This window comes from Pyrus communis, chromosome 16 (genome assembly GCF_041283825.1).
Source record: "Pyrus communis isolate YQ-2024b chromosome 16, ASM4128382v1, whole genome shotgun sequence".
NCBI classification, from domain to species: domain Eukaryota; kingdom Viridiplantae; phylum Streptophyta; class Magnoliopsida; order Rosales; family Rosaceae; genus Pyrus; species Pyrus communis.
Window position 1 is genome coordinate 12135617 of NC_142580.1, and position 12042 is coordinate 12147658.

The following is a 12042-nucleotide window of genomic DNA, read 5'->3' on the forward strand; positions in this document are numbered from 1 at the left end:
TTGGTGCATTCTATTACAAACCTAGCTCAACCCAAATCAACATCTTTTTTAACTTTTACGCAGTTTATTTTTCAAAAATGTTTCACGTACAAGTTATTTAAATTGATTAAAAATTAAATTAAATAATAAAAAAATTTATAATAAAAAAAAATAGCAATTTTTAATGAATTTAAAGACCAAATTAACACATTAGTCTAGCCTTTCTGAACAAACCAAAATTTTTAAGCTATGTAAAAATAAATGAGGGCATGAAGTCCCAAAATGTGAACTTGGGTTTATCTCAAATTTTAGAAACCTGAAATTTGGAGAAAAAACCAATGATTCTCTCAAGAGTACACTATGACTTGGCGCACCTGCAAACTAATTATTTCAAGCTATTATAAAAATATATATTTACATTATTTAGAATTAACTCTAGAATGAATTTGTGGGCAAAATACTACTATAATATAGATTTGCTTGAAAAAACTAATACTTTCATTTCTCGAAATTATTTTTTATTTTAACTGATGATGAATTTCTATTAAATTTTACCTTATGGTGTTAAGGCATGAAAAAAAAAAATCTTAGTTTATGCAATTGAGGCTGCAATTTTTTGCATAGGACGTCCAAAATCTAGATCATATCCGTTATATTATTCATTAACCAGTACCAATATACTAGAACCAGAAAGTATTTTTTTTTTTATATTTATATTTTAAACAGAGATAAAGAAGAAACGTTAGCCACTTAGTATTACGGTTTAGTATTATTCTTCTTCACTTGTAAGTGAGATGTCTTAAGTTCGATTCTCACCAAGTGCGAGTTTGAACCACATTATTGCTAGTCCATTGTGAGGTTAAGGCCACCACTCCCCCTTAATATAAATAATATCGGTGGCTTAACTCTGACCACAAAAGTAAAAGGGAATGAGGAGGGTGTAGGATGGGAAGGGGAAATAATCTAGGTTCAAAATTATTTCCTTTTCATCGTCCTTGGCACCACGCCCCGCCCCCCCCGGGGGGGTTGGGTTTCAACTTTCATGACACGTGGGGATCGGAGGGCACTTCCTCTCTTTCGGTAAAATGGAGAAATCTGCTAAAGCTTTCCTGAAGCATTTTCGGTTGCTTTTCTGGTTTGTATTCCACTTTGCATTGATTCTTTCCATGGCTAACAAGAAAAGGAGGGCATATGTACTGAGCTTACATAACTTCATGATCAAATTTGGTATATACTTTTACTGTATGAATTTCTCTTAAATATTGTTCCTTTCCCGGCCTGCAGATTATGTAAAGCTTGTAATTATACTAGTGCATCTCGACAACTAGAGAAATGTTTTAGTATGACGATCATACTAATACAGCGTTATTAATTCATGTGTCATAATGTAAATAAATAAATAACATGATTGATATGTCATAAATGTTGAGAATGAGTCCCATATTGATGGGAGTAGGGACCTTGCATGAGCTTATAAGAGGTTGGGCTACTCTCTATATTGCCAATTGGTTTTATGACGGAACCTCAACTTTCTTTATTGTATCAGAGCAGGTTATCCCCGCGTGTGAAACCAAACGGCTACACGCTCTTCACGTCATCCCGTTGTGTTGTCTACGTGTTAGGCTCGAAAATTCATCACACGTGAGGGTGCATGCTAAGAATGAGTCCCACGTTGATGGGAGGATGAACTTTGCATGGCCTTATAAAAGGTTGAGTTACTCCCCATATTGCCTTCAATAAATTCATATATCATAGATTTATAGTACTTAACGTGGCAGTTAGTTGCATAGTGGGTTCTAAAAGAAAAGAAACTGCTTCAGGCTTGCTTCGGTTTAAGCCGCAAGGGATTTCGCCTGCTTCGTAAGCGAGGGATTAAATGGAAGCTGCTTAAGAGGTTCGACATCTATTTTGTGGGCGCTCAAAATTTCTGGGCAACTGATAAATACCAAATGCAAATTGTTTTTTAAAATGACACATAAAAGTGTAATCGAAGTCTTAAAACAGGTAAAAGATCCCTAAACTTAAGATAAAACTATTGAAGTTGAATGCATGCATTCTTCTTCACGAAAGATGCAAATAAATTAACTAATGAAGAGAAAGTAGGGTAAGCATGATCACAATTACTGACCAACAGACTGCTGTAGCTATCAATTTAATTACTTCTTGGTTGATGAAGAGTACTTAATTAAAGTCGACAAAGTTTTTAGTGCAGTGAAATTGATTTATATTTCATGATTTTTAAATACGAAATAAATAACAAATATGCATGTTATAACATAATTAGTAAATGAATAAGCACCGTAAATTTTAAACTCTAAACTCTCACATGACATTGTGATGATTACAATACCTAATAATGAATACTTTGAAAGCTTTTTTGACACTCGTTCATGGAAACTTTTTTTGTTAGAAATTTGTAAGATTAGAAAGGTCTGTAGGCTATTGCCCTTTTGCGGGGTCACAACTAGTCAACACATTGTGGGACCACGATTCAAGCATATATAAAGATAGGATTAATTATGGTTTAATGCTCATCGTGATAAGCATGTACAAGTAATCGCCACTTGCCATTTGTTTGTAAATTCAGCTTTCAGTGAAACAAAAATGTAAAAGATGGATAACTACCATACTAATAAACAAAAACAATCATGTAGTTCATCTTTTCTTTTCTTGTAGTGAATTGGCAGACTTTTCTTTTTCTTTCCTAAGAAAATATCATTGAGATGTTATATTCTCTGCTAGTATTTGATTGATTTATTCCTCTTGCATATATGGTTTTAGCTAACGCTACTTTGGCATCCTCTCGTTTCAAGTTTGTGTAAAAGTCTTCTACATTAGCTGTCCAAACAGGACAAGGAAGACACGAGCACAAACATGGCCGCAAATTAAATTCCACGATCAAGATCAAGACCACACGGTCTGACGACTCGTAGGTCATTGATCAAAAAATGTAACTCGTCAATGATCAAACCAGTTTGGTTCACATATAATATGACATATGATGGCTAATCACATTCCATATAAAGTTATTAAAGTCATAAAATAATTAGACAACTTTTTTCTTGTTAATCATTCACATTGATTAATAAAGTAATCTAGAACCGTCGTGCATGTACATGACCGCTAGAAAGCGTCCATTAACCGACAAATCACATCAAACTAAAAAATGTTTTAACAAATTAACTATTTTAACCACCTTCAAGGGAATGTCACACGTAAATCAACGACTAGTGTGGAAGGTGTAGTTGAACTAAACGAACATACAATTGATTAGACCTGTTAATTTTTTATTCGATTCGTTAATTTGACATAAAATGATACTAAATTAATAGATTTCAATACGTTGACAAATCAGATCATTATTGGGTAATTGATAAGCACATGTTAAGATAACGAGTCGATTCATGTCTAATTATGTGTAAACTGTAACAAGTTAAGAAATAGGTAATGTGGTAATTTCAAACTACTAAAAAAACTACTATAGTCACTTAGTACTATAATTTACTAATATTCCTCTTCACTTGCAAGTGAGATGTCTTAAGTTCAATTCTCATCAAAGATGAATTTGAACCATTTTATTAATAACATAGTGTGAGGTTAAACCATCACTCTCATTTAGTGTAGATAATATCATTTGTTAAAAAAAAAATAATAAAAAAAAAAAAAAAAAAACTACTATAATAGCAATAGGATTTAATCCCCTTTTGTAAGATTAAATCCCTACTGTTAACTTCTATATTTATTATTTTATGTGTTATGTCCGCGAATATGAATGGCGCTTGGAATGAGAGATGAACCAAAACGTCTGTCTCTCTAAGAAAGCTTGCTTGAATAAAGGCTTTCTATATTATTAAGGGTGGATTGTTAATTTAGCCCATGAATTATCACCTCAGTAAAAATTAGGTCCATAAAATATTTTTTTTCAGAAAAATCAATCATTAAATTATAAAAATTTACCAATTACATCCCTAAGATTATATTCAAAGCTCATATATTCAATTTTCCGTCAATTTAAGTCACATTACTTGCATGTGATACGCATTAGAGGGCAGCTTATTAGTTTTTCATCAAGAAATAATGTATAGAGTTAATTTTAGCGGGTAAATTGGTAGTTTCACTTAAAAAATAGTGTAAGCTAACTTTGGAGGGTAAATTAGACGTTAGATTCACAACCTCAATGAAATATTAAGAGTTTATAAGCAAGAAAATAACGGTATTATAGTCTAAGAGCAAATCCACCCCTGAAAAAATGTGTCAGCACCTAGCCTATTTAATCCACTCAGTGAACAGTGATAGTGTCACATCCCGGCGCGGGGCGGATCACTTCTCGGGCCCACTCCACCACTGTAGCACGATATTGTCCGCTTTGGGCCCCGAACCACGCCCTCACGGTTTTGTTTCTGGGAACATTGTCACATCCTGACCTGAGCGGGACCACTTCCCGAACCCGATTCCACCGTAGCATGATATTGTCCGCTTTGGGCCCCAGCACACCCTCACGATTTTGTTTCTGGGAATTCACACGAGAACTTCCTAGTGAGTCACCCATCATGGAAATGCTCTCGCGCGCTACTCGCTTAACTTCGGAGTTCCGATGGAACCTGAAGCCAGTGAGCTCCTAAAAGGCCTCGTGTTAGGTAAAGATGAGAATATACATATAAGGATCACTCCCCTAGGCGATGTGGGATGTCACAGATAGACCCCAATGAATAGTAATAGGCCAAATGCATCTCCACCCCCAACAAAAAATAACCTAGTCAATTTTATTATTATTTATTATAAAATAATAAAAAATAATAATTTTATTTTTAATTTCTAACTTTATAAAAAAAAATATTATTAATTTTTTATATTTTTATAAAATATTATTATAAATTACACCTCTAGCATCATCGCCGGCCCGACCCGTGACGCCAAGCCCACTGTCCTTGTCTAAGAAAAGCTCGGAGAACCTGAAATCAACCTCCTCAAGCAGTTCATTAATGTCGATTGCTCCTACAATCTCAGCCCTGAGGAGCTCTGCACCAAGATCTCGCTCTGCGACGCATTGATCATGCATAGCGGGACCAAGGTCACCTACGAGGTGTTTGAGTCCTTTGGCCGGAGGTTGAAGGTCATGGGAAGAGCTGGCGTCGGCATCGACAACGTGGATCTGATTGCGGTGATTGAGTTCGAGTGCTTGGTGGTGAACGTCCCCATGGTCAACACCGTTGCAACCGTTGAGCACGAGATTGCTCACGTCAAATGGCCCGGCTGTTGGGTCTATCAATTCTAGGCCAGTCTCTTGCTTGGCTTGGACTGAGTGCTAGCCTATTAGGTTGGGGGCCGGCCTGTTTTGGGTGTTGGGTGCCAGGCAATCCACTCCCGGTGGACTTGCTCTAAAGTGTATCAAGTGACTTAAGTTAACTAAAAATTGGATAAAATAACTTTGAATATAATAATAGGGATGAAATTAGCAATTTTTAATAAATTTAGGGGCATATTTTACCAAAAAATAATAATTCAGTGACCTAATTTTCACTACGGTTATAGTTCAAGAACTAAATCGACACTTCACCCTATTATTATTAATTAATATATAATTTATACAAGTTTAAATTATATATATTTATTTATATATTATAATATATATATTAATATATAAACATGTGCAAATTCCTAAGTTGAATTATATAATATTAATATATAAATATAACATGCCCTTTATGCAAAGGGATTCCCATTTTTTTTTCAAAAAATGGGGATTAGGTGTAGGGCCCACTTCACATCGAATTTCAACGATTCGAACTGTCTATTTTGTAAGTCTCGATTCATAGATCATCCTTGCAAAAATTCATTTCAATCCGAAATCATTTGCTTATTTAATTATCAAGAATAAATTTCATTGTTTCTTATATAACAAAGTATTCGTTAATTTTTTTTGACCCAATTAGATGTCTTAAATATTTCCGATTTGGCTAATATTTTGTAAGTATGATCTATGAGGTGCAACTTGAAAAATAGACAGCTCGGATTGTTAAAGTTCGATATGGTGTAAACCCCACAACTAATCCCTATTTTTATAAATAAAAAAAATGAAGATCATTTCCCTTAAAGGTTTCCTATAAATAAATAAATATATATATGAAGTGTTATTGGCACTCCAAAAATCTCATTCTACACTCCTCACAAGTGTATTTTTCTTTCCAAATATAGAAAATTTAGAGTGTAGAATGAGATTTTTGGAGTGCCAATAACAATTTCCTATATATATATATCTCTCTCTCTCTCTCTATCTCTCTCTCTCTCTCTCTGCGAGATTAAATCTCATTTTGAAGTAATATAGTGGTATGTCCAAATTTTATAAAATATGTTAACAGGTCTTCAATTTTAACACATGATAAAATGACCCGAGTTATTAAAAATTCGTTAAGATAACATATATTACACACACAAAAATACGAACATGACAAACACGATCCATTTACCAAGCCTACACTTAGATGCACATAATTCGTATAATATATTCTGAGTTTCTGACCATGAGGGGAATAGATAAATTATGCCAACGTTTATATATTATTGCCAAAATGACTTCAACTAAAATATTATTTATATATTGTAATAAACAAGGATAATAAAAGATTACTCCTTCCATGAGAACGTGACTGTAAGAACGCCATCATTTTTATTTTCTTTATCATTAAGCTGAAGCTCCTATAAATCATTTAATTTAGAGATCATAAGTCATCTATATGTACAAGTAAATTTGATTATAGTAACAAATATTATCATCATGATTAACCGTTTACTTTTTTATGCTGTGAATAATTAAACAATCTTTAAATCTAATGATTTTTTTTTTTAAATATGATCTTCAAATAAGATAAAAAGAAAATGGATAGTTCGAATTATGACATGTGAACGATGACACACTATCTTGTCGTTATGTAACATATACAATTATATGTACCTTATTACATTAAAAAGTAGCGATTGAGGTTGCCAAGATGGAATCCTGTCCCTTATTTATCCACTAATTAATAAAGAGGGAACACTAACTTAGGACCACATGAGTTGTCGTAAAAGTTAAAAAAAAAAAAAAAAAAAAAATTTTGATTGATCTGATAAATCATTAATAAACCCTCCTCCATCAGGAGGAAAGAACCACCACTACATAATTACATGATTTACATCTTACTCCAACACAGAGCTAGAACCCTTTCCACATTCTCTCATCCATCTTCCTGAGATTTTTGACCTTTTTTTCTAACGGGTGGGTTGTGCCAAGTTCAACAACAATGGTGAGTAGACTGATGGAAGCATGTTGTTTGAAGGACAAGGAGAAGGGAGATGACGATGAGAAGCCAGATTACATGGTGAGTGGGGGCAACAGAATCAGAGGAAAAGTTGTGTTGATGAAGAAGAATGTGTTGGACTTCAACGACCTCAAAGCTTCGGTCGTTGATAGAATCCATGAGCTCTTGGGCAAAGGTGTTTCCATGCAGCTCATCAGTGCCACTCATCCTGAACCAGCAGGTCAGTCTCTCTTTCTCTAGCTAGGTTTCTTCAGTTGAATCGAATTAACAATCCACTAAAATTCTTTGAGTTTTTCACGAAAGCTCTAGGTAACATTACATTTTCGAGAAAAATACATCAAACCCAATACGTCGGGGAAAAAAACCCAACTGACTTGGTAATGGAATAGATGTGAGGCCTTTTTCTCTAATTGATCTGTTGATGTGTGTGTTTTTATTGGAAAACTTGTAGTTGTCAGAGTGTTTTTTCTAGTTTACTAAAATTCTTTTGTTAGCTGTTTGCAATTCATGAATTTAATCTTGGAACCTACATAACTGGACGCAAAAGCTATGTTGAAGAAGAGAAGTGTATTAGGATTTTGACAAAGCTGAAGATTGACTCAAAATTCTTATTCATGTGCAGCAAATGGATTGAAATCGAGAGGGAAGCTTGGAGAGGTAGCTTACTTGGAGAAATGGGTTACAACGACTACATCTTTGTCGGCAGGAGAAGCTAGTTTCTCCATTTCCTTGGATTGGGATGAGTCTCATGGTGTTCCTGGGGCATTGTTGATCAGAAACCACCACCATAGCCAATTCTACCTCAAGACAATAACATTAGAAGACGTTCCTGGGCACGGTCAACTCCATTTTGTCTGCAATTCTTGGATTTACCCAGCACATCGTTACAAGTACAATAGAATATTTTTCCCCAACAAGGTACTGGTTAATTAACATAATGCCAAGTATAACATCCATTAGGGAGAGACACTTTTCACTAATTTTTTTTTCTTTTTATAATTTTTATTTAAGAATGAAGAAATCTGGAATCTTGTAGCTCATGCAGCATGCTTTGTTGTTCTTTGATTAAAATAACAAGTAAATAAAGGTTTAGTGACTTGATTAATTGGTTTTAGCATCTGATCTTATCCGGACCATGTGGTCAGATTCTGTAACGATAGTATGGAAAAATCATAATCCATTACTTTTCCAGCTGGATTAGCACAGTAACACTCGCACAAAAAAATCATTTTATATTATGTTTGATTTAATTTTTTCTAGTTTCATTAAATCTTTTGGTGTTTTGACAAATATAAGATACAACATTAGTTACATTCAGTGGCTTTTTGTGGAACACAATTCAACAATTTTCAAAAGTTTCAATAAATTGGGTTTTCTCTAATTTATTGAAAGAGAAATGATTTTCGCATATTTTATTTATTTTTGTTCATTTTTCTCCTATGATTCACCAATCAAATAAGAGTGCGCAAGAAAAAGAAAAAAGACGCTTGGTGGAATCACTTCCCCTGCTGAAATGCAGAAATGAAACTGAAATGCTATAATTTTTGTTAAGGTGCTTACGAGACTGCACTGCCCTGACTGAAAACTTCATGTTTTTGTTTAGGCCTACCTGCCATCTAAAACACCTGAGCTACTACACCCTTACAGGGAAGATGAACTCGTTAATCTCCGAGGGAGTGGATCAGGCGAACTAAAGGAGTGGGACAGAGTCTATGACTATGCTTATTACAATGATTTAGGTAGTCCAGACAAGGGTCCAGAATATGCCCGCCCTGCACTTGGTGGGTCGAACGAGTATCCATATCCAAGAAGAGGAAGAACTGGTCGAGAACCAACTAAAACCGGTTCGTAACCTAAATGGCTCATTTTGCTAATCAAGTCCTGAATAAGTTAAAATATGGCGACAACACGTACAGCATGAAGCATTCCTTGCGGTTCTATCTATGACCAATTTTCTCTTATGCTTTGTACAGACCCCAATTCCGAGAGCAGACTGCCGCTTCTAAGTCTAGACATTTACGTTCCGAGAGATGAGCGGTTTGGCCACGTGAAGTTTTCAGATTTTCTTGCCTATGGCCTGAAATCCCTGGTTCAAATATTGCTTCCAGAACTTAAGTCTTTGTGCGATAAAACTATCAACGAGTTTGACACCTTTGAGGATGTACTTAATCTCTATGACGGAGGTATCAAGCTACCAAATGGACCTGCTCTCAAGAAAATACGGGAGTGCATCCCTTGGGAGCTGCTTAAGGAACTGATTCGGTCAGATGGCGAGCGATTTCTCAAGTTTCCAATGCCTGATGTGATTAAAAGTACATAAAGATATTTTTTTCCCCGGTGACATGGTTTTAGATATGCTACATTCCTATATTGTTGAACATAAATCGTATTCAACTATGAATTTTTCCTGATATAATTGCAGGAGATAGGTCTGCATGGAGGACAGACGAAGAGTTTGCACGAGAAATGCTAGCAGGGGTGAACCCTGTTAACATCACCCGCCTCCAAGTAAAATATACCATTTTCCATGGTTCATATTACAATTATAGTGGCATGGATTTATTCTAAGTTGTCCAAATAATCACCGAAATTTTAACTACAGGAGTTTCCCCCAGTTAGCAAGCTAGACCCAAAAGTGTACGGGAATCAGCACAGTTCGATAAGAGAAGAGCACATTGCAAGCAACATGAATGGCCTCACGGTTAGTGAGGTACAAATGATGCTTCATTTGTTTCTAGTATATATTTTATACGACTATAGTCCGTGTTTTTAAATCTATGAACTGAAATAATTATTTTTGTCCCGTTTTGCGCAGGCAATTGAAAGTAACAGGCTGTTCATATTAGATCATCATGATGCATTAATGATATACCTGAGGCGAATAAACTCTACGCACACAAAGACGTATGCCACCAGAACTCTCCTCTTGCTCCAAGAAGACGGGACATTGAAGCCTTTGGCAATTGAGTTGAGCTTACCACATCCACAAGGGGACCATTATGGTTGTGTCAGTACAGTCTTCACTCCACCAGGACAAGGAAAAAAAGGCATCGAGGAGTCGGTGTGGCAGCTTGCGAAAGTTTATGCTGCTGTAAATGATTCTGGATATCATCAGCTTATCAGCCACTGGTACGATGTCTAACATAGAAAGCGCCATATTTTATCATCAGGTAGCAGTTTGGTTCTAGTTTACATGCTAATAATTGTTATTTGCAGGTTAAACACACATGCTGTGATAGAGCCATTTGTGATTGCAACACATAGACAGTTGAGTGTGCTTCACCCGATACATAAGCTTTTGCATCCGCACTTCCGGGACACAATGAACATAAATGCCCTGGCCAGGCAAATCCTCATCAATGCTGATGGGGTACTTGAGAAAACAGTCTTCCCAGGTCGATTCTCCATGGAAATGTCAGCCGTTATTTATAAGGGCTGGGTCTTCACCGACCAGGCATTACCTGCTGACTTATGCAAGAGGTAAGCCAGAAAGCCTAAATTGAAAATTATAAGATTTGAACTTCCATCAAACTGAATATCATTTCGCTTCTGGTCTATTTCAGAGGAATGGCAGTTCTAGATAAGACCTGTCCTCATGGCCTCAGACTTCTGATTGAAGATTACCCATTTGCTGTTGATGGGCTAGAAATCTGGTCGGCGATTCAAACTTGGGTTGATGAATACTGCTGTTTGTACTATGAATCAGATGATGCGGTCCAAGGTGATTCTGAACTCCAGGACTGGTGGACAGAGCTCCGCAATGTAGGCCACGGTGACAAGAAGAATGAACCATGGTGGCCTAAGATGCAAACAAGAGATGAACTTATTGAATCATGTACCATAATTATATGGGTGGCTTCTGCCCTCCATGCAGCTGTCAATTTCGGGCAATACTCTTATGCTGGTTACCTCCCTAACCGCCCAACTGTAAGCCGACGCTTCATGCCTGAGGCAGGCACTGCTGAATATGCTGAGCTTGAGTCCAACCCTGACGCAGCTTTCCTCAAAACAATTACAGCTCAATTGCAAACTCTCCTTGGTGTATCTCTGATAGAGATTTTATCACGACATTCAACTGATGAGGTTTATCTTGGGCAAAACGATACTCCTGAGTGGACTTCAGATGCTGAAGCACTAGCAGCATTTGCAAGATTTGGAGAGAAGCTGATGGACATCGAAAAGAGAATCAATGAAAGGAACAAGGATATGAGATTGAAGAACAGAGTTGGGCCTGTAGACATGCCTTATACCTTGCTCTATCCTAACACATCAGACAAGAGTAGAGAGGGTGGACTCACTGGAAAAGGAATTCCCAACAGTGTCTCAATCTGAACCTTTTGATCTGTATACTAGATGAATATTTTCGAAGTAATTATAGTGTGACATCGTACAATGGGAGTGAAAGACTACCAAATAGGTTTTTTGTAATTCTCATGTTCTTTTCCATAATCTTGTACCTAAGTGATGGTGCAGACTGCACTATCTTAGTAATGTGCATTAGTTGTGCAGCTGTAAAAATATGCTTCCCTGAAATCAAGAACTCGTGAAACTTACTGGTTGTGCCTCTCTCGAACTCAAATTATTGTTTTTCCATCAATATCTATTATATAACTTTGAAGCCAAATGTAACTGTGAATCAAAGCTAGAAACAACCCAAAGATGAACACTATTAACCAGCTATGGCATTTGCCAGACGCAAACACTGTCACTAATTTGCCAACAGAAGACTCAAAAAAGTAACTTATGAAAGTTCAGATGCAGGTCC

The 12042-nt window shown here is 36.1% G+C and overlaps 1 protein-coding gene across 2 annotated transcripts; it reads left to right on the forward strand.

Moving 5' to 3' along the window:
- Positions 1-7028: 7028 nt before the first annotated feature.
- On the forward strand, positions 7029-11830 carry LOC137731452 (putative linoleate 9S-lipoxygenase 5). Of its 2 annotated transcripts, none has more exons than XM_068470559.2 (9): positions 7029-7497; positions 7900-8195; positions 8881-9121; positions 9251-9589; positions 9700-9785; positions 9880-9987; positions 10093-10406; positions 10494-10757; positions 10841-11830. In XM_068470559.2, exons 1-9 carry the CDS (start codon positions 7260-7262, stop codon positions 11607-11609), a joined length of 2655 nt encoding a protein of 884 aa, XP_068326660.2. In that variant the 5' UTR covers positions 7029-7259; the 3' UTR covers positions 11610-11830. The 2 variants fall into 2 exon arrangements, with proteins under 2 accessions (XP_068326660.2, XP_068326661.2); XM_068470560.2 differs by having other exon boundaries at positions 7096-7497; positions 9880-9978.
- Positions 11831-12042: the final 212 nt, after the last annotated feature.